At 46.6% G+C, this 23,654-nt stretch overlaps 1 protein-coding gene across 4 annotated transcripts in view; it reads right to left on the bottom strand.

Moving 5' to 3' along the window:
* The window catches only part of SLC7A7 (solute carrier family 7 member 7), a 48,690-nt gene that overhangs the window by 19,196 nt on the left and 5,840 nt on the right, over positions 1-23,654 (bottom strand). Inside the window, exons 1-3 of one of the 4 annotated variants that reach the window (XM_033188609.1) lie at positions 22,550-22,612; positions 22,037-22,168; positions 19,628-20,168 (exon numbers count right to left, since the gene is read on the bottom strand). In XM_033188609.1, the coding sequence (XP_033044500.1) occupies positions 19,628-20,126 (499 nt within the window). In that variant the 5' untranslated portion in view covers positions 20,127-20,168; positions 22,037-22,168; positions 22,550-22,612. Of the gene's footprint in view, positions 1-19,627; positions 20,173-21,635; positions 21,704-22,036; positions 22,169-22,549; positions 22,613-23,654 lie in introns of those variants that run through there. The other 3 variants (XM_033188608.1, XM_033188610.1, XM_033188611.1) reach the window with 3 other exon arrangements.

The following is a 23,654-nucleotide window of genomic DNA, read 5'->3' as shown; positions in this document are numbered from 1 at the left end:
CCCACCTAGGAACTGACTGAGAGCAAGAAGACAACTCTGACTCCCTATGATTTCATCTCTAACCAATCAGCACTCCTGGCTTACTGGCTTCTCCTGACCCACAAAGTTATCCTTAAAAACTCTGCTCCCAGAATGCTCGGGGAGACTGATTTGAGTAACAATAAAACTCCAGTCTCCTGCACAGCAGGCTCTGTGTAAATTACTCATTATTGCAATTCCCCTATCTTGAAGAATCGGCTCTGTCTAAGCAGCCGGCAAGGTGAACCCCTTAGGCAGTTACACCTCTGGCAAGAAGACACACCAAATACAATCCCTGTGGGTCACTGGATCAGAGTCCTCCCGCTCTCCTTCCTGGAACTCAGTCAGCATTTTGGTCCCTGGGACTCAGGCCACTCTGAGGGAGCAAGCAGGCAGTTTGTACCAGGAGGGTCTTATAGTGACAACCCCATGAGTCCCTTCTCCAAGCCATGTAAATCCAATCCTTATTGGTTTGCTTAGCTAGGGGTCAGTTCAAGTCCTCAGGTACAGATCTCAAGCCTGAGTGAGCATCAATATCACCTGAGGAATTTGTCGACCCACAACTTCAGGGCCCCACCCCCAAAGGTTCTGATGCAGGAGACCTGAGACAGTTTCTGAGGACCTGCTTCTCTAGGTGTGTTTCCTTAGGTAATCACCTACGGAAATAACCACACACAGAGCAACTGTATCAGAACAGCCGCAACCCTTTGCTAACTCAAGGCTCCTCTATCCTGGCTGCAAACTGGCATCACTGACGAGCTTTAACAAAGTCCAGTGCTCAGGCCCCACCCAGACCAATTAAGTCAGAAATTCTGGGCCGGGCGCGGTGGCTCAAGCCTGTAATCCCAGCATTTTGGGAGGCCGAGACGGGCGGATCACGAGGTCAGGAGATTGAGACCATCCTGGCTAACACGGTGAAACCCCGTCTCTACTAAAAATACAAAAAACTAGCCGGGCGAGGTGGCGGGCGCCTGTAGTCCCAGCTACTCCGGAGGCTGAGGCAGGAGAATGGCGTAAACCCGGGAGGCGGAGCTTGCAGTGAGCTGAGATCCGGCCACTGCACTCCAGCCCGGGCGAAAGAGCAAGACCCCGTCTAAAAAAAAAAAAAAAAAAAAAAGAAATTCTGGGGTGGAGCCCAGGCCTTGGCATGTTTTTAAAACTCCCCAGGTGACTCTGAAGCATGGTGACAATTGAGAATGGCTCTTCCCACCTCCAGTGACACAAGACCCTCATCAATTCTCCTCAAAAGCAATTTTTCTGCTTCCTCAATTCTCGTTCTCCAAACCAATTCTCATCTCATTCTTCTCCCCAGTGGTTCAGATGTATGCAGTCAGGGAGTGGGAGTGATGAGTATTGTTTTCTTTCTTTTCTTTCTTCTTTTTTTTTTTTTTTTGAGACAGAGTCTTACTCTGTTGCCCATGCTGGAATGCAGTGGCACGATCTTGGCTCACTGCAGCCTGGACCTAATGGGCTTAAGCAATCCTCCCACCTCAGCCACCTGAGTAGCTGGGACTACAGGCACGCACCACCATGCCCAACTAATTTTTTTTTTTTTTTTTTTTTTTTTTTAGAGACCAAGTTCCCCAGACTGGTCTCCTGAGCTCAAGCCATCCTCCTACCTCAGTCTCCCAAAGTGCTAGGATTACAGGTATGAGCCACAGTGCCCAATCTGAGTATCATATTCTTAATTCCCCAGATGATTCTAATCTACAGCCAGAGTTAGGACCCACTCCTGCCCAGCATCTTCCACATCCTCCTGTAGGCTACTGCCCAGCTTCTCCTGAGGCAGAGAGAAAGGGAACAGAGAAAGGAAGAGAGCAAGGATGAGCCCCCAAAGGGTCTTGATGATCAAAGCAACATAAAGCTCTACCCCTTCACTGCTGGTCAAGAGTTTGTTCCAAAGTTCACAACAAACCCACACTAGAAAGAACCCCAGGCTCTGATGAAAGCCTGTTTCTTGAGGTGAATATGGGCCAGAAAAGGTAAGTTTCTTCACCTTCACCCTCAGATGGCTCTTGGGAAAAACCCTCTGAAAAAGGCAACTAGCTTCCAAGTAGAAGGTTCAAAGGGCAAAAGTCAGTTGAGGGCCCAGCATCTGACTGTTCCACCTCATTAGCCACAAGTACATGAGATCGGTCATTCTGGTACCAGGAGAAGCTGCATGAGGACACCTGGCTAAAGCTCTCAGACACACAAAGATCCGAAGTCCTTCACAGCCCACAGTGTCTCTGGCAGACTCAGGGTAAGCTGTCTGCCCCCTTCCCACAGCAACCCTCAGCCCCCACCAGCACCCTGAAAGGCAAAAACACGAAATACCCTTCTCAGCCAAGTTGAACCTGGAATCATATCTTCTGTTATTCACCAAGTCAACATTTATTGAAGAACCTACTACATGCAATTCACTGTGGCCACATGTGCATGACACGAAGAATCTTTGCCTTATCCCTAAAGAACAGTACTCTGTAAAAAAAAAAAACAGCCCTGAACTTCCAGGTATTGCTGACTCACTGGTACAGGGGGCATACTGAAGACATAGATGGTAAAAACATCCTGGTAGTGTCCTGAATGGCAAAACAACTAGGTCTCAGTGTGGACAAGTGTAGGTAAGGCAGGAACAGTAATGTCCACCTGTGAACAGTGGGCCAAAACACCTTGGCTCTGAGGAAAGGCCGATTGGAGCTGGACTTCTGGACACCTATCCTCTTGCTGAGAGGAAAGTTCCACCTCTCTCGCAAAACAGGAAGAAAAGTCTCAGTCCTCCTTTCTGATCACTGAGCTATTGTGAAGTAAAATTTAAACTGCTTTTAAGTCATCCAAAGACAGCATATGGAAGGTAAAGCTTTTAGAAATTAATAATATGCACATGATATGAATATAACTTGCAGTAATAGATACTATTAGATACTTGCAGTAATATATACTATCTTCTAATTTAATCTGACAGAGAGTAAATTTTCTTATTTTTATTTTACACTTGAGAAAACTGAGGTCAGTCAGTGACTAACTCCAAAGCCTATATCCATTCCACCACATCACATACCTCCCTAACTGTATGCAAGAATGTGAGGCTGGGAGTGGGATTATCTTCCCCTGTGGTAATGGAGATACCTAGAACTGCAGAGCGCTGGGGCAGTCCACGAATTGCTCCGAGAAGTCAGAATAAGCAGCTTCCGGAGGTGCCATCTGCGCATCTCTCTGTTTGGGAAAAGCAACCATTTCTACTACCGTAGACAGGAGAGCGAGGCTCCTTCAAAACTCAGAATTCCTTCACTCACTCATTCATTCATTCATTCTTTAAGCTTATATTGAGTACCCACTGGGTTCCAGGCCCTGTGCAGGCTCTGAGATTAAGACCCAGTCCCCAGCCTTCACTCAGAAGTAGACATTGACAATTACAAGAATCAGGTGCTACGAAAGTCACTGAGAGGCAACCTATCCACCCACACATCACTGGAGGAGTAATTGGGGTGCAGGCAAGCACCAGGATCACTGTTATCTGGACTGAGTGCATGGAGGCTGGTGCTGGGATAGGGGAGGAAAAGCAGATTTCCTGACAGAGAGAGCAACACGTTATTACCCTGACAATGAAATCAGCAATGAATGAAGTCACCCACCCGTATAAAAAAACCCACTTAAGCAATAACCAGTAAATGATTTCAAGGTCTATTAGTAATACCAGACTATCTAGGGCTGTAGTTCAACAGCTCTAAAGGTAGACTATGCCTGCCAAAAGACTGCAAACAACTGGCAGGAGCAGAGACTCTGTGTTTGCTCTTTGGAAACTGTCATGGTTGAATAGAAAAAGATGAGAATATGGTAGAAATATAGATCACATTTCTATGAGGTAAGGACCTCATTCTATAGAAGAGAAAACTGAGGACCAGGTGCCATGGCTCACACCTGTAATCCCAGCAATTTGAGAGGCCAAGGCAGGTAGATCACCTGAGGTCAGGAGTTTCAGATCAGCCGGGCAAACATGGTGAAACCCCATCTGTACTAAAAATACAAAAAAATTAGCTGGGCATGGTGGTGGGCGCCTGTAATCCCAGCTACTTGGGAGGCTGAGGCAGGAGAATAACTTGAACCAAGGAGGTGGAGGTTGCAGTAAACTGAGATTATGCCGTTGCACTCCAGACTGGGCAACAAGAGTGAAACTCCATCAAAAAAAAAAAAAAAAAGGGAGGAGGAGGAGAAACAGAAAGAGAAGGAGAAGGAGAAGGAGAAGGAGAAGGAGAAGAAGGAGGAGGAGGAAGAGGAGGAGGAGGAGGAGGAGGAGGAGGAGGAGGAGGAGGAAACTGAGACTAACAAATTTGACCTAGGATTGAATGAATCCTGCCTGATTCCATGCTCTTCACCACCATGCACCAGTGCGTCCCAAAGGGATAAGGGTATCCCCTACACTGTTCAAGAAAAAGAAGTCTGACTCAGAGCACCCAATCATTACAGCCATGGAGAAGGCATCATTGTAGGGTAGAGATATTTCATCCAACTTTCCCAGAAACATACCTCAACCAACCTAAGGCAGACTTAACTCTTTCTCATAAAATCGTCCCTCAACCTTGGTCCTTTCCTCTAACAGCCACCCTCCGTGCTTTCAGAATCATTCATCTAAAGAGCATGTCTACATTCCTTCCCCTTCCCGTGTCTCTACAATGCAATCCGAGATGTTGCAACTCCTTCCTCTTCCACCCTGCAAAAGTTTTCCTTTGACCCTCTGAGTTGCCAATTCTAAATGACATTTTATTCCTTATTTTAAACTTAACAGCTCCTCCAAAAAGGCTATTTCTGAGTGTAAACCCGCCACCTCTGGTATGCTGCCCTTGCTCTGTGCTCTCACCTCCCCACATTAACTACACTGCATTAGAACAGTATACATATGTCTCTCCCACCCATGAGAGCTGTGTGAGGGCAGAGAGTGGATAACAGTTATCCTTGTACCCATGGGCATAGTCCTGAACTAGACACATAGTAGCACTTAATACATTTTACTGGGTGAATAAATGGTATTTCTGAAACCTGATTTCACCCTCACTGCCCTGAAATTTCATTGCCTTAGGAGAAAGTCCACATGAAAAGCCACCGGTGACCTTCATATCAATAAATCCAGTCAACTATACTCAATCTTTACCTAGCTTGACCTCCTAGCAGATTGGACACAGTTGATCATTCATTCCTTCTCAATTCACTCCCTTCCACTCACCATCTTCCAGTTTTCCTCCTATCTCTCTAGATGCTCCTCCATCTTTTTGCAAAATACCTGTCCCTCAAATGTGAGTATTCCTCAGAATGCTGTTCAAAGCCCTTTTGTCCTCCCTTTCTACATCTTGTCCCAAGGTCATCTCATCTGTTCCTGTGGTTTCTTTTTCTTTTTTGAAACAGAATCTTGCTCTGTCACCCAGGATGGAGTGCAGTGGCGCTATCTTGGCTCACTGCAACCTCCGCCTCCTGGGTTCAAGCAATTCTCCTGCTCAGCCTCCAGAGTAGCTGGGACTACAGGTGCGCACCACCATGCCTGGCTAGTTTTTTGTATTTTTTTTTTTTTTTTTTTTTTTTTTTTTTTGAGACGGAGTCTTGCTCTGTCACCCAGGCTGGAGTGCAGTGGCGCGATCTCGGCTCACTGCAAGCTCCGCCTCCCGGGTTTACGCCATTCTCCTGCCTCAGCCTCCCGAGTAGCTGGGACTACAGGCGCCCGCCATCTCGCCCGGCTAGTTTTTTGTATTTTTTAGTAGAGACGGGGTTTCACCGTGTAGACCAGGATGGTCTCGATCTCCTGACCTCGTGATCCACCCGTCTCGGCCTCCCAAAGTGCTGGGATTACAGGCTTGAGCCACCGCGCCCGGCCCAGTTTTTGTATTTTTAATAGAGACAGGGTTTCACTATGTTGGCCAAGCTGGTCTCGAACTCCTGGCCTCAAGTGATCAGCCCACCTCGGCCTCCCAACGTGTTGGGATTACAGGTGTGAGCCACCGCCCCAGCCTGTTCCCTATAGTTTCAATAACCATGTATAAAATGATGACTCCCAAAAGTATATTACCAGCCCAACTGTCATGATTCCAGATACATATGAATATTCAACCACCCACTGGACATCACCAGACACATCAAACTCAACATGTCCAAAACTGACTCCCTCAATTTCTCCCAAACCTACTGCACATTCAGTGTTCCCCATACAAGTAACTGGCATCACCATCCACCCATTTATGCAAGCCAAAGACCTGGGCATGTTATTATCATCAACAACTTCCACTCATATCTACTCATCGTCCAAGTCTTAAGTCTCCCCATCCCCAAAACATGACTTCAGTCCAAACCACCATCATTTCTCACTAGGACCATAGCTTCCCACCTGTCTCCCAGCTTTCAATCCTACATAGAAAAACTAGAGTAATCTTTCTTAAACTCACAAATTCTAAAATCTAAATCACAAATGCCACTCTTCTGCTTTTAAAGGCCTTAAGAGTTTTTTCATTGCCTTAGAAGAAAGCCCACCAAACTCCTTAATATACTTGGTGCAATAGATTGCAATTTTCAAAGATGTCTCAACATCTCCCGTCCCATATTCCTTTCTTACAATGTAACTTTGACACTCTACCCATCAAGAGGCAGGGTCTGTACCCCTCTTCTCAAAACCAGATGGTCTTCTGTGAATGACTCTATCTATAGAGTATGACAGAATTAACACCATGCAACTTTGGAGACTAGGTCATAAAAAGCAATGCAGCTTCCACTTTGGTTGCTAGAACACTCATTCTGGAAGCTTTCAGCTGCCTGCATAAGCAGTCTGACTGCCCACAAGTCACCATGCTGTGAGAAAGCTCAACACAGTCCATACGGAAAGACCACATGGAAAGGCTCTGACACAATTTGATAAGAGAAAGAAGGCCGGGCACAGTGACTCATGCCTGTAATCCTAACACTTTGGGAGGCCGAGGCGGGTGGATCACCTGAGGTCAGGAGTTCAAGACTAACCTGGCCAACATGGCGAAACCCGTCTCTACTAAAAATACAAAAATTAGCCAGGCATGGTGGGGCGCGCCTGTAATCCCAGCTACTCAGGAGGCTAAGGAAGGAGAATTGCTTGAACCTGCGAGGTGGAGGTTGCAGTGAGCCAAGATTGCGCCACTACACTCCAGGCTGCGCAACAGGAGCAAGAATCCATCTCAAAAAAAAAAAAAGAAAGAGGCTGGGCGCGGTGGCTCACGCCTGTAATCCCAGCACTTTGGAAGGCCGAGGCAGACGGATCACGAGGTCAGGAAATTGAGACTATCCTGGCTAACATGGTGAAACCCTGTCTCTACTAAAAATACAAAAAAATTAGCTGGGCGTGGTGGCGGGCGCCTGTAGTCCCAGCTACTCGGGAGGCTGAGGCAGGAGAATGGCGTGAACCTGAGAGGCAGAGCTTGCAGTGAGCCAAGATCGCGCCACTGCACTCCAGACTGCGAGAGAGAGTGAACTCTGTCTCAAAAAAAAAAAAAAGAAAAGAAAGAAAGAAGCAAAAGAAGCCCAGATAGTCTGCAACTTCCTCAGCTCAGCAACCCTTTTTCCAGCTCCTGACACCATCTGACTACAATCACATAAGGGACCCTGACCTAGAACTGTCCCACTAAGCCCTTCCCAAATTCCCAAGCCACAGAAATCATAAATAAAATAACTACTGTTTTAAGACACTAAGTTTTAGACTATTTGTTATAGCACAATAATAACTAGCACAGCTTATAAAGCTTTGAACAACCTATGCCTTGACCTCTATTTCCTCTGCAAGCCACTCTCAACCTTTCCTACCTGAAATTCAACACTGCAGCCCACCCTGAACTCCTTTCAGGGCCTGAAAGGAGCACTTCTTTCTTGCATTTAGGTTTTCATACATTCTGTTCTTGCTGCCTGGAACACTCCTACTCTTGATTAATTCTTCTTCGTCATTCAGGTAACAGCTCAAACATCTATAGGAATGGTTTCTAAATGCCTGGGTTAGGACTGGTCTCCTCCTGTGCCTTGTTCTACCTTGCAAATCACACCACCATCACAATCCACTAAAACCCTGTATCAGAGGCCAGGCACGGTGGCTCACACCTGTGTTCCCAGCACTTTGGGAGGCCGAGGCAGGCGGATCACGAGGTCAAGAGATCGAGACCATCCTGGCCAACATGGTGAAACCCCATCTAAAAAATACAAAAATTAGCTGAGCATCGTGGTAGGAGCCTGTAGTCCCAGCTACTCAGGAGGAGGCAGGAGAATCTCTTGAACCCGGGAGGCAGAGGTTGCAGTGAGCTGAGATCACGCCACTGCACTCCAGCCGGGTGACAGAGCAAGATTCTGTCTCAAAAAAACAAAACAAAACAAAAATCGCTGTATCAGGTTGCCCATCCTGACCCTGGCATGCACCCATGCATGTAGTCACACACACACATGCACATCAAGTGCTCCAAAAAGACAGTGACAGTGCAGGGAACATGGCAAGCTCTTTGCAAATACTTGTTGAACGCTTAATCTCCAACCCTATCTCTTCCCTAAATTCCAAAGGGCATATCTGCCTACTATGTTACAAATAAATTCCAAATTCAACATGCCCCCATCCTCCTCCTCAGAATAAATGATATCACTGCCTACAAGTTGTCTAAACCAGAAACTTCATATCTTCATTCAAAGAATATTTATCGAAAGAATATTTATCGTGCATGGTAGGTGGCTCATGCCTGTGATCCCAGCACTTTGGGAGGCCGAGGCAGGCAGATCACTTGAGTTCAGGAGTTCAAGACCAGCCTGGCCAACATGGTGAAACCCCATCTGTACTGAAAATACAAAAATTAGCCAGGCCTGGTGACGTGCACCTGCAGTCCCAGCTACTCAGGATGCTGAGGCAGGAGAATCCCTTGAATCCGGGAGGCAGAGGTTGCAGTGAGCCGAGATCTTGCCACTGTACTCCAGCCTGGGCGACAGAGCAAGACTCTGTCTCAAAACAACAACAACAATAAAAAAAAAAAAAATTATCAAGCTTCTGTTTCCTTGCTGGGGATACAGTGGATCATAGATAGGCACAGCTCTTCTGGCACAAAACTTACAAGATGGTGGATGTTTTCCTTGACACTTACCTCTGTCTTATATTTGACATCTTAATAGGTCTCATTGGTTGTATTGATTATACCTTCTAAATTGCTCTCAGATCTATCCTTCCCTGTCTACCCCAACTGCCACCCTAGTTCAGGTTTTTGTCATTTCCTGCCTGGATTGCTACAAGAGCTTCCTAATAGTGTCTCTGCCTCCAGCCTTGTCCCCTAAGTTCCACCCCAGCTATATCACTCCCCTGTTTAAAATCCTTTAATGGCTCCTCATATGCTTTGGATAAATTCTAAACCCCTGCAAAGAAATACCTTGTGTTCTAGCCCCTTGCCCATCTTGGCCGCCTCATATCCCACAATCCCCCATGCACCCCCACACCCCATATATTTTTTTAACCTTGTGCCTAGAACATCCTGCCCCCTTCTTCATTCAACATATAATTATTGAGCACCTAGCAGATGCCAGGCACTTTTCTATGTGCTGGTGATTCAGCAGTGAGTAAAACAAAGTCCTTATTCGCATGATGTTTATATTCTAGAGGGAAAGAGAGACAAGTAAACAATGTGTTGAACAGCGCTATAAAGAAAAAGAGGCCAGGCGCGGTGGCTCACACCTGTAATCCCAGCACTTTGGGAGACTAAGGCGGGCAGATTACCTGAGGTCAGGAGTTTGAGACCAGCTTGACTAACATGGTGAAACCCTGTCTCTGCTAAAAATACCAAAATTAGCCAGGTATAGTGGCAGGTGCCTATAATCCCATCTACTTGGGAGGCTGAGAAGGGAGAATCGCTTGAACCCGGGAGGCGGAGGTTGCAGTGAGCCGAGATCGTGCCATTGCACTCCAGCCTGGGCGACAGAGCAAGACACCATATCAAAAAAAGAAAAAGAAAAAGAAAACAGGATGGGGAACTGAGAGTGACCATTTTAGATAGGGTAGGTCTCTAGTAAGGTACTATTTTTGCAAAGAGGTGAATGAAGTAAGGGAATAAGCTCTGCAGGCATCTGGAGACATGCCTTCCTTGCAGAAGAAACAAATACAAAATCCCTGAGACATGCATGTGCCAGGAAAATGCAGGAGAGAAAAGAAGGCCAGTGTGGCTGGAGCAGACAAAGTGAGGGCAAGAAGTCCAAGGTGAATCAGAGAAGTCAGGTGGAGTAGGGCCACATAGGCCACAATAGAGATGTGGGTGCTTCAGCCCAGCCTGACTCCTTTCATCCTTCAGTGTTGATGCAGACATCATCCCCTGAACAAGCCACTCTCCACCCTTGCAAGCACTTGCCACATATACATGTTTAAGACTATGTTTGCCTCGCTTCGCCACCACACTGTGCGTTCCCTGCAGGCAGGGGCTCTACCTTTCAGCTCCATGCTTTATACAGCCCAATATGTTCAGAAAAAAATTCTCAAATTATTCAAATTTTCTTCTTTTGTTCCACTTTCATACCCTGCAAGCAACTTCCTGATTACTAGATTGGTTTCCCAGTTACTAGGGTACCAGGAAGGGGATACCTTGATAGTGAACACACACCTTCTGGTCATTAGAAATTACTCATGTGGGCCGGGCGCGGTGGCTCAAGCCTGTAATCCCAGCACTTTGGGAGGCCGAGACGGGCGGATCACGAGGTCAGGAGATCGAGACCATCCTGGCGAACACTGTGAAACCCCGTCTCTACTAAAAAATACAAAAAACTAGCCGGGCGAGGTGGCGGGCGTCTGTAGTCCCAGCTATTCCGGAGGCTGAGGCAGGAGAATGGCATGAACCCGGGAGGCGGAGCTTGCAGTGAGCTGAGATCCGGCCACTGCACTCCAGCCCTGGCGACAGAGCATGACTCCGTCTCAAAAAAAAAAAAGAAATTACTCCTGTGGGAAACGATTCCCTATTTAATAAATGGTGCTGGGAGAACTGCCTAGCCATATGCAGAAAATTGAAACTGGACCCCTTCCTTATATCTTATACAAAAATTAACTCAAGATGGATTCAAGACTTAAACGTAAAACCCAAAACTATAAAAACCCTAGAAAAAGGCAGGGCACGGTGGCTCACGCCTGTAATTCCAGCACTTTGGGAGGCCGAGGAGGGCAGATCACGAGGTCAGGAGATCGAGACCATCCTGGCTAACACGGTGAAACCCTGTCTCTACTAAAAATACAAAAAATTAGCCGGACGTGGTGGCGAGCGCCTGTAATCCCAGCCACTGGGAGGCTGAGGCAGGAGAATGGCATGAACCCAGGAGGCGGAGATTGCAGTGAGCCCAGATCGCACCACTGCACTCCTGCCTGGGCAACAGGGTGAGACTCTGTCTCAAAAAAAAAAAAAAAAAAAAAAAAAAAAACTAGGATTTCATAGCAATACCATTCAGGACATAGGCATGGGCAAAGATTTCATGGCAAAAATACCAAAAGCAATTGCAACAAAAGCAAAAATTGACAAATGGGATCTTATTAAACTAAAGAGCTTCTGCACAGCAAAATAAATTATCATCAGAGGGAACAGACAACCTCTACAGAATGGGAGAAAATTTTTTGCAATCTATCCATCTGATAAAGGTCTAATAACCAGAGTCTGCAAGGAATTTAAACAAATTTACAAGAGAGAAACAAACAATCCCATTACAAAGTGAGCAAAGGATCTGAACAAACACTTCTCAAAAGAGGACATTCATGTGGCCAACAAGCATGAAAAAAACTCAACATCACTGATCGTTAGAGAAATGCAAATCAAAACCGCAACAAGAAATCATCTCATGTCAGTCAGAATGGCAATTATTAAAAAGTCAAGAAACAGCCAGGTGTGGTGCTAACAGCTGTAACCCCAGCACTTTGGGAGGCTGAGGCAGGTGAATCATCTGAGGTCGGGAGTTCAAGACCAGCCTGACCAACATGGAGAAACCCTGTCTCTAATAATACAAAACTAGCCAAATACAAAATTAGCCGGGCGTGAGGGCGCACACCTGTTATCCCAGCTACTCAGGAGGCTAAGACAGGAGAATCCCTTGAACTTGGGAAGCAGAGGTTGCGTTGAGCTGAGATTGTGCTATTGCACTCCAGCCTGGGCAACAGGAGCAAAACTTTGTCTCAAAAAAAAAAAAAAAAAAAGTCAAGAAACAACAGATGCTGGCAAGGTTGCAGAGAAAAAGGAATGCCTGGCCAGGCACAGTGGCTCATGACTGTAATTCCAGCACTTTGGGAGGCCGAGGAGGGTGGACCACGAGGTCAGGAGTTCAAGACCAGCCTGGCCAAGATGGTGAAACCCCATCTCTACTAACAATACAAAAATTAGCTGGGTGTGGTGGCAGGCAACTGTAATCCCAGCTACTCGGAAGGCTGAGGCAGAGAATCACTTGAACCCAGGAGGCAGAGGTTGCAGTTAGCCAAGATCATGCCACTGTACTCCAGCCTAGGCAACAGAGCAAGATTCAGTCTCAAAAAAAAAAAAAAAAAAGAGAAAGAAAGAAAGGTACAGCAAGTAAGAAAATGTGGTACATATATACCATGGAATACTATGCAGCCATAAAAGGTAATGAGATCATGTCCTTTGCAGGGACATGGATGAAACTGGAAGCCATTATCCTCAGCAAACTAATGTAAGAACAGAAAACCAAACACCAAATGTTCTCACTTATAAGTGGGAGCTGAATGATGAGACACATGGACAAATGTGGGGGAAGAACAACACACACTGGGGCCTATCAGTGGAGGTTGGTAGAGGGAGAGGATCAGGAATTATAGCTAATGGATGCTAGGCTTAATACCCAGGTGATGGGTTGATCTGTGCAGCAAACAATCATGGCACATGTTTACCTGTGTAACAAAGCTGCACATGCTGCACATGTGCCCTGGAACTTAAAAGTGGAAGAAAAATTAAACAAATAAAAATTTCAAAAAAAGAAATTACCCATGTATGCTCATCAGCAAACTGTACATACACCAAAGGCCGACTGCGGTGGCTCACGCCTATAATCCCAGCACTTGGGGAGGCCGAGGCAGGCGGATCACGAGGTCAGGAGATCGAGACCATCCTGGCCAACATGGTGAAACCCCGTCTCTACTAAAAATACAAAAATTAGCTGGGTGTGGTGGCAGGAGCCTGTAATCCCAGCTACACGGGAGGCTGAGGCAGGAGAATCACTTGAACCTGGGATCTTGACTTACTGCAACCTCCGCCTCCCGACATAGTGAGACTCTGTCTCAAAAAAAAAAAAAAAACTGTACATGTATCAGTAAACTGGCATTATCATTCACACATCAACCTCTTTTTTTCTTTTTGAGACAGAGTCTTGCTCTGTCACCCAGGCTGGAGTGTAGTGGTGCAATCTGGGCTCACTGCAACCTCTGCCTCCCAGGTTCAAGAGATTCTCCTGCCTCAGCCTCCCAACTAGCTGGGATTACAGGTGCCCGCCACCACACCCAGCTAATTTTTTTGTGTTTTAATAGAGACGTGGTTTCACCATGTCAACCTCTTTTTTCAGGTAAGCATCACTCACTTGCTGGGAAAATGACCCACTTCTATGTCATGACAGCCAAAGAAGGCACTGCTCATGGAAGGGCCACATGAGTGCCCAGCAGAAGACTTGGATGCCCTGTCTACCTCACATTCAGCCCACCTTCCCTATTTTAGATGGCAGCCCTATCACCCACACCTGTCCAAGCTCAAACCCCTAGCTTCACAAACTCTGAGAGCTTCCACATCCCCCATACCTAGAATATATGGGTAATGGGGTGTGCCTGAAGGATTATGGGATATGAGAAGGCCAAAGCAGTGAAAGCACAAGGCACACCTTCAAGGGGTTTAGATTTTCTCCTAAATCATATGAGGAGTCATTGGAGGATTTTAAACCGGGAGCAACATACTGTGGTGGAAACCTGTGGGCAAGGCTGGAGGAGGGGTTTACCTGTGAGAGCTCCCTAACCCACTGCAAAAAGTCCTTGAAAGTCCACTGTTAACTATTTCTGTTTTTTTTTGTTTGTTTGTTTGTTTGTTTGTTTTGACGGAGCCTCTCTCTGTCGCCCAGGCTGGAGTGCAGTGGCCGGATCTCAGCTCACTGCAAGCTCCGCCTCCTGGGTTCTCGCCATTCTCCTGCCTCAGCCTCCTGAGCAGCTGGGACTACAGGGGCCCGCCACCTCACCCGGCTAATTTTTTTTGTATTTTTAGTACAGACGGGGTTTCACCATGTTAGCCAGGATGGTCTCAATCTCCTGACTTCGTGATCCACCCAACTCAGCCTCCCAAAGTGCTGGGATTACCAGCGTGAGCCACTGCGCCCGGCCAACTATTTCTTTATTCATACCCTCATCTCTGTTCCTAAGGCCACTCCACAGCGCAGATCTTCATCACCCTTCACATAGATTCAGTTTTCAGCTCCCTAGTCTCCCCACCTTCTGTCTCTTGCTCTTTCCAAAAACATTCTCCATGTCACCACCAGAGTTCTCCTTTTAACCAAGTCTGATTATTTCAGTAGTCCCCATACCCCTGCTTAAAATCAGTAGCTGTGTAGCTTTGTAGCTCCCACCTGTAATCCTAGCTACTCAGGAAGTAGGAGGATCACTTGAGGCCAGGAGTTGGAGGCTGCAGTGAGCTATGACTGCACCACTGCACTCCTGCCTGGGCGACGGAGCAAGAACCCCCATCTCTAAAAATATAAAAATAAACAATAGCTTCCCCTTATCTTTTAGATAAAGTCCAACCTGATTATAAAACCCATCTCACCCAGCGCTGTCTCCTAGCCCTTCTCCCACCCCACATTCCAACCATACCAATGACCTGGAATTCTCTGAACATTCTGTGCCTCGCACCTCCACACTTTTGTACATGCTGTCTCCTGTGTGAAAGGTCGCAGGAGACAGCTATATTTGTTTTCAAAATTCAGCTCAGACACCACGTTCTCTGTGATACTTTCCTAAGCTCTCCTCCCCTACAAAAATAAAGTTGCCCCATTTAGGTCAGGCGTGGTAGCTCATGCCTGTAGTCCCAGCACTTTGGGAGGCTGAGGCGGGTGGTTCACCTGAGGTAAAAACACAAAAATTAGCCAGGCGTGGTGGTGCACGCCTGTAATCCCAGCTACTCGGAAGGCTGAGGCAGGAGAATAGCTTAACTTGGGACATGGAGGTTGCGTGAGTGAGGCGAGATCACACCACTGCACTCCAGCCTGGGCGACAAGAGTGAAACTTCGTCTCAAAAAAAAAAATATTGCCCCATTTGCTCTTATGGTGCCTCTATCAGTGCACAAATTATGTTGCATGACAATTATTTGTTAACATGTCTGTCCCCTTTCTGGACTATAAATTATGGAATGGCAAGGGCCAGACATCATTCTTCTTTGTTTTGCAGCACTAAGTAAAATATCTAGCACACACACAGCATGCCCTAATTAAATTTTTTGTAAGGGAGGGAATGTATGAAAGCTCTAAATTAAAGCCCTTCTGTAGCTAAATCTGAAGATTCTGCCTAAGTTCTCACTTAGGCTAATCAGAATGTCTTCATAGGTCCTAGCATCTGACTTGTGTCAGGTGCTTATTAAACAGTGCCGGAAGGCCAGGTGCAGTGGCTCACGTCCATAATCCTAGCACTTTGGGAGACCATGGCAGGCAGATTGCTTGAGCCCAGGAGTTTGAGACCAGCCTGGGCAACATAGTGAGACCCCATCTCTATAAAAAAAATTTAAAAACAAAACCAAAACAGTGGCTGAAAGAATAAACCCATGAATCATATGTCACTAAATTCTTAGTTTTGGTTGCCCTTCTGAACCTTCTTTAGATCTCTATGTTCCTCTGAAGTTATTAAAGATAGAACAAAGTCCAGATATTACCTATGCAGTAATATCTCATTTATCTAACCATAACTACTCAGATGAAGCCAAGAAACAGGAAAAGGAACAGGACTATAAGTGACCAAGAAAGATAGTAATTTTAAACATAATACCTTATACTTGAGTCATAATTTATGGTTTTCACTGAATCTCATTCCATTCTCACAACAGCCTGGAATTAAACAGTCAGTGCACTTGGCTCAAGGTCACATAGCTATTGAGCCCAACCTCAAGCACAAGTGTGTGCACAAGTGGTGTGCACATTTCACTCTATCAGAGTAATCTCAAATGTGTGTCACACATCTGTGCACAAAACTCCATGCCTTTTACTCACTAAAGGGCTCTGCATATGAACCACAACTGTGGCTACTTTGCATGTATTATTTTTGTTTTGTTTTGTTTTGTCTTTTGAGAGAGTCTTGCTCTGTGGCCCAGGCTGGAGTGCAGTAGCATGATCTCGGCTCACTGCAACCTCTGCTATCTGGGTTCAAGCGTTTCTCCTGCCTCAGCCTCCACAGTATCTGGGATTACAGGCGCCCACCACCACACGCAGCTTTTTTTTTTTCTTTGAGACAGAGTCTCACTCTGTCACCCAGGCTGGAGTGCAATAGCGCAATCTCTGCTCACTGTAACCTCTGCTTCCCGGGTTCAAGCGATTCTCCTGCCTCAGCCTCCCAAGTAGCTGGGACTACAGGCATGCACCACCACACCCAGCTAATTTTTGTATTTTTAGTAGAGACAGGGTTTCACCATGTTGGCCAGGATGGTCCTGATCTCTTGACCTCGTGATCCACCCGCCTCGGCCTCCCAAAGTGCTGGGATTACAGGCGTAAGCCACTGTGCCCGGCCTTTGCATGTATTCTTACAAGGATATACAGGCACATGAATGTGTACCTGGGTGAACGAGGGTTTGAACATGTATGTCTCTATACCTAAATTAGAAGCAGAAAATTGGCCAGGTGCCGTGGCTCACGCGTGTAATCCCAGCACTTTGGGAGGTCAAGGCAGGTGGATCGCCTGAGGTCAGGAGTTTGAGACCAGCCTGGACAACATAGTGAAATCCTGTCTCTACTAAAAATACAAAAAAATTAGCTTGGCGTGGTGGTGGGCACCTGTAATCCCAGCTACTTGGGAGGCTGAGGCAAGAGAATCTCTGGAACCCAGGAGGCGGAGGTTGCAGTGAGCCGAGATCACACCATTGCACTCCAGCCTGGGCAGCAAGAGCAAAACTCTGTCTCAAAAAAAAAAAGAAGAAGAAGCAGAAAATTAAAAAGGGGTGACTGGCAGAGGTAGGCACAATGCCAGAATCAAGGAACAAGAGCTGTCAGAAATGACACAGACAAAGATAGTTAAAATAATAGAATTCTAAGGCTGGGAATGTGGCCCATGCCTGTGATCCCAGCACTTTGGGAGGCTGAGGTGGGCAGATCACCTGAGGCCAGGAGTTCGAGACCAGCCCGAGCAACATGGAGAAACCTTGTCTCTAATAACAATACAAAAATTAGCCAGGCGTGGTGGCACATGCCTGTAATCCCAGCTACTTGAGAGGCTGACACAGGAGAATCACTTGAACCTGGGAGACAGAGGTTGTGGTGAGCCGAGATTGCGCCATTGCACTCCAGCCTGGGCAACAAGAGTGAAACTCTGTCTCAAAAAAAACAAAAAACAAAAAAACCTCAGTGAAAACCCCCTTCTTACAACACAAAGCAGTGCCTTCCACCCCTCCCTGACTGTTGCCATGTATGACAAACATACGCAGAGATGAGTCCAGGCCAGACCCAAGGACACACAAAACACAGAAGGACCCCACAGAAGACAGCCAGTTCTCTACACAACAGTAAAATCAGGGAAGCTGGAAAGGAAGTTGAGGAGTGAATGGGGCAATACAGAAATTGAAAGAAAAAAGGACACAAGCTGACGGGAGAGCAGGGAGCCAATGAACAATTGCACCTGGTGCAAGATTCCTGTGCCCCAACTGCTACAGCAGCTGCCCCTCAAACTGACAGAATGTCTGAGCTTCTTCACAGTTGTGGGGTGGAAGGCATCTTTAAGGTCCTAGGCTCTCCCAGGTTGGAAGGGCATTTTTCAAGAATAGAGGCATCTGAGGGATAGGGCTGTGGAGAATCACCATCTCAGCACCTCCAATGGCTTTGCTGAATGTACAGATTTAAATAATATTTTATGTATGAGATGGAGAAAAAGCCAAGGTGGACTGAAATAACAGTATTAAAAATCTTGCCTACAGAGGCTGGGTGCAGTGGCTCATGCCTGTGATCCCAACACTTGTGTGAAGCCGAGGCAGGTAGATCACTCGAGGTCAGGAATTCAAGACCAGCCTGGCCAACACAGTGAAAACCCATCTCCACTAAAAATACAAAAAAAGTAGCTGGGCATGGTGGCACATGCCTGTAATCCCAGCTACTAGGGAGGCTGAGGCAGGAGAATCACTTGAACCCAGAAGATGGAGGTTGCAGTGAGCTGAGATTGCGCCACTTGAGCCTGGGCGACAGAATGACTCTATCTCAAAAAAAAAAAAAAAAAAAGGAAGAATCTAGCCTACAGAAATACTCACGCAACTGCAAAAGGATATCCACTGGAGCATTATCTGTAAGACTGAGAAACTGAAACCAAGGTATATGGCCATTAACAGAGGACTAGCTAGATAAATAAACTACCTAAATCCTTATAATTAACATGGAATTAAAACATAATTTTAAAATACATCCTTAAAATTAACATGGAATAATATGAAGCATTTTTTAAAAAGTAGATCTGTAAGTAGAAAAGAATGTCACTGATAATGCTAGAGGAAAAGCACATTGTAGAATTACATGTAGACTAGTATGATCTCATTTTTGTAAAAGAACAAAACATACCTCTTTTTTTAATTTTTTTTATTTTTTATTTTTTTTTTATTTTTTTGAGATGGAGTCCCACTCTGTCACCCAGGCTGGAGTGCAGTGGTGCAATCTTGGCTTACCGCAACCTCTGCCTCCTAGGTTCAAGTGATTCTCATGTCTCAGCCTCCTGAGTAGCTGGGATTACAGGCGCCTGCCACCATGCCCAGCTAATTTTTGTATTTTTAGTAGAGATGAGGTTCCTCCATGTTGGCCAGGCTAGTCTCGAACTCCTGACCCCAGGTGATCTGCCCACCTCAGCCTCCCAAAGTGCTGGAATTACAGGTATAAGCCACCACACCCTGCCAAAACTACATCTCTTGAAGGAACAAGGAAAAAAAAAATCAGTGTGCCTGTAGTCCCTGCTACTCAGGAGGCTGAGGCAGGAGGATAGCTTGAGCCTAAAAGTTTGAGGCTGAAGTGAGGTATAATCACATCACTGCACTCCAGTCTGGGTGACAGAGCAAAACACCTGTCTCTTAAAAAAAAAAAAATCAGGAAGACTATGCAAACTGCTAATAGTCCTTACCGTGAGAAGTTGGGGAAAAGGTGTTTTTATGTTACATTGTGGTACTGTTTGAAATTTCACACTAAGCATACATTAATTTAACTATATATATATAGAGAGAGAGAGAGAGTTGTATATATATAGTTGTATATATATAGTTGTGTGTATAGTTGTATATATATATAGTTGTGTGTGTGTGTATATATATAGTTGTGTATGTGTATATATATGTTGTCAGAGGCATTCCTTTCTACCTCCTTCTTACTCCCAGACTGCACTCACATCCCCGTCTCTGCCCAGCCCTCCATCCACCACCTCCTGCCCCAGCCCTACTTACAGATGCAGGCAGCAGCCAGCAGGCGGCTGGCAGCATAAGGGGCCAAGCAGCTTGGGAAGAGAGGCTGTACCATGTAGTTGGCAAAGGTGATGGCAATGATGGCCTGGCTGGTGGGCTCAATGATGAGCAGGGAGGTCCAGAGTCTGATGAAAGCAAGGAATCCTCCAAAGGCCTCCAGGATATAGGCATAGCTGGCCCCAGATTTCTTAATGGTGGTGCCCAGTTCCGCATAACAAAGGGCCCCAAAGACGGAGAAGAGGCCCCCGACAGCCCAGATGACCAGAGAGAGACCAAAGGAGGCACTGTATATGAGCACACCCTTAGGGGAAACAAAGATGCCCGAGCCGATCATATTCCCCACAATCAGGCACACGCCGTTAAGCAGTGAGATCTCCTTCTTCAGCTTTACCTGCTCCGGCCCTGGGCTGGCCCCATCACCCAAAGGGGAGGTTTCCACCTCAGGTTGGGAGGCCCCTTCATACTCAGTGCTGTCAACCATGATGGAGGAGAGGAAACCCTTCACCAGCTTCCTGGCATTGCCCTTTAAGGAAGAAAGATGATGCTATATATTAGGTGGTTGGCAATTACACAGAACCTCTACCTGCCTCCAACGCAGGCTAATATGGGCAGCCCACCAACCACTGCAGAGACCTTCTCTAGCTCACTCATCAAAACAACCCCAACTTGAATATGTATGTATTTATTTATTTATAGACAGAGTTTCGCTCTGTAGCCCAGGCTGGAGTGCAGTGGTGCAATCTTGGCTCAACTCACTGCAACCTCAGCCTTCCAGGTTCAAGCACTTCTCTTGCCTCAGCCTCCCAAGTAGCTGGGATTACAGGCACCTGCCACCACGCCTGGCTAATTTTGTTTGTTTGTTTGTTTGTTTGTTGTTGTTTTTGAGACGGAGTTTCGCTCTTGTTGCCTAGGCTGGAGTGCAATCTCAGCTCACCGCAACCTCCACCTCCCAGGTTCAAGTGATTCTCCTGCCTCAGCCTCCCGAGTAGCTGGGATTACAGGCATGCACCACCACACCCGGCTAATTTTGTATTTTTAGTAGAGACGGGGTTTCTCCATGTTGGTCAGGCTGGTCTCAAACTCCTGACCTCAGGTGATTCGCCCGCCTCAGCCTCCCAAAGCACTGGGATTATAGGCATGAGCCACCTTGCCCGGCCTCCAACTTGAATTTTTAAGAGAAGGCACTCATTCGCCAGAGAGAAAGCATCTGTCTCTCATCATTAGGATATTGCTGCCCACCCAACTCACCAAACAGAGAACGAAATCTTGGGCTGGGCACGGTGGCTCATGTCTGTAATCCCAGCACTTTGGGAGGCCAAGGCAGGTGGATCACCTAAAGTCGGGAGTTCGAGACCAGCCTGCCCAACATTGAGAAACTCGTCTCTCCTAAAAATACAAAAATTAGCCATGCGTGATGGCACATGCCTGTAATTCCAGCTGCTTGGGAGGCTGAGGCAGGAGAATCACTTGAGCCTGGGAGGTGGAGGTTGCAGTAAGCCGAGATCAGGCCACTGCACTCCAGCCTGGGCAACAAGAGCAAAACTCCGTCTCAAAAAAAAAAAAAAAACACTAAATGTTGGTTCTCTCTGAGCCTGCTATAATACAAGACAGGCATGGGGGCAGTGTGGCAGTTCCCAGAAAATAACCATAATGGCTTGACCCTGAGTTTTCAGCCTTATCCAAAACCCGTCTTCCCTCCAATTTCAGCTTCAGCGATCACCTGTGCTGAGATACAACATTAGGAACTGATCTTACAAGCAACTAATCTGTGGGAGCGCCTCATGACACTGCTCTTTTCCCCAAAGACTCTGTATCTGCCAAACCTAAAGGCTTCAGAAATCTGCTGGAAACCCACAACCATCCTCCTGCCCAAGGAGCATCCCTTAACCCTTAGCTGGAGTCTTCAGCCCTGGCAAAGCCCAAGTAGACCCACCTCACCCTGAAAGAAAACAGGCTATTCTCTTTTCCTCGCTTTTCCTTTCCCAGATACCTTTTTCCCAGTCTCTGTTATTCCAAGCCTCCTGCTATCAGATCCCTCACATCAGCATCGTTGAATCACCCAAAAAAGTATGAATGAGAGAAGGGCGATCCAATGTACAACGAAACCTAGAAATGATTGGAGGCAGCTGATGGCCACTCCCTACCCCAGAGTTGCTGCTGGAGAGATACCACTGCAAGCCAAGGCAGGAAGACAGCTGCAGCCAGGCAGCACATGCTGGAAAACACCGAGCAGGAGACAGCTGAGAGGAAAATGGGAGAGGCTAGTCAAGCAATGGAGAGATATTAGGGCAACAGGCACTCGGGAGAAGAAGCAATTAGACACTGCACAGCAGCAAAGACGAGGGTAAGCAAGGTGAGTGGAGATGAGAAAAGGGTGGAACGCACACTTACTCCTTGGTCCTGGATATAAGCAGGTTCTCACGGCAGTGCCAGCAGCAGTCAGGAAGAGAAGTGCCTTCCAGGATCTGTGGTCTGATGCTCCTCCTTCCCAGCCAGCAGTAAAAGGGAAGGCCAGAAAAATGCCTATGGATTTAAGCAAGAAGGGTGGAGGAGGTGAGGCAGCCCGCAAAGGAAGGAGTGAGGGAGGGGGAAAGGACTGTTAAGCAACCATCTGTGTCCAAGGTTCACTGGCCCTTCACATCTGCAAAAGGGGTGGCTAGGAGCTCTTGGCTCAGCACTTTCTGTGATAAGAAGTCGCTCTCTCAGGAATCTCCTTTGTCAGCTCTGCTCTGGGACCGGGGGCCCAGAAGAAAGGACAGTCAGCTGGGTGCAGTATCTGTAGCCCTGGGGAAACTGTTCCAGACCAAGTTAGCTGAGGACAGGACAGTAGCCGGGAAGGAATACACAGCACTCTCTCTCTCTGTGTGTCCTCCATGCCCCACCCTAGCCTCTCTTCTTTCTCACCCCAAGCATTTAAGAAAGGGAGGAAGGTTGCACAGTGTGACACAAAGGCTTGTTCCCATGCTGAGATTACAGGAAGTGTAAAAGCAGTCTCTACACCCTGTGACTGGGTGTTCTAAGAGAACTCTGCACACTTCCCCATGCAAAGACAGACTGGGAGGTTGCCTCCAAACCTGGGCCACTGCCCCAAAGTCTGAGCCTCAGACTACTTCAAAAGAAATACAATCAAGAGATCAAATATCTGACTGCATCCCCACCAGACCCATGTGCCTTTTCATTCTTGACAAAACATACCAAGATTTTTGGGATAAGCATAAATTCCTATAAACGACTTCCTCATACGTAAGTTTACTCCACTTTCCTAAAAAATATGAAGAAATCAGGCTGGGTGCGGTGGTTCACACCTGTAATCCCAGCACTTTGGGAGGCCAAGGCAGCTGGATCACAAGGTCAGGAGATCAAGACCATCCTGGCTAACACGGTGAAACCCTGTCTCTACTAAAAATACAAACAAATAAAAATAAAAATAAAAATTAGCTGGGTGTGGTGACAGGTGCCTGTAGTCCCAGCTACTTGGGAGGCTGAGCCAGAAGAATGGCAGGAACCTGGGAGGCAGAGCTTGCAGTGAGCCGAGAGTGGGCCACTGCACTCCAGCCTGGGTGACAGAGCAAGACTCCGTCTCAAAAAAAAAAAAAAAATTTAAAAAATAATGAGGAAATCAGATTTCACTGAATTCTGTTGGACAGACAGGCCCAGAACAGGCAGAGAAAGCTGAGCATTTTTTGGAAATCACATAGTTTATGCTATCTTTATTATTTACTTTAAATCTGGTATTCTATTTTACCAACAGAAATAGACCCTATCCATTCTGAAATCCAACTATCTGTTTCTTCTCATATCTCTTCTAACCCTCTTTGGTTATTCTACAACCAGAGAATAGAGATCTAAATATCTCTGGGAGACATCTCCACCACACATCCTCCCATTCTAGCTCTTTAAACTTTTAATTTAATCTAGGAGGAGGATTCTGGTGTGAGCGTTCCCAGAGATCATGCTTCTCCCAAGACAGGCTTCACAGTGATCTGAAATCCTTCTGGAGGAGACTATC

Source organism: Trachypithecus francoisi, unplaced genomic scaffold, assembly GCF_009764315.1.
Source record: "Trachypithecus francoisi isolate TF-2019V2 unplaced genomic scaffold, Tfra_2.0 Lachesis_group3, whole genome shotgun sequence".
Lineage (NCBI taxonomy): Eukaryota > Metazoa > Chordata > Mammalia > Primates > Cercopithecidae > Trachypithecus > Trachypithecus francoisi.
This window is presented reverse-complemented; position numbering and strand designations above follow the sequence as displayed.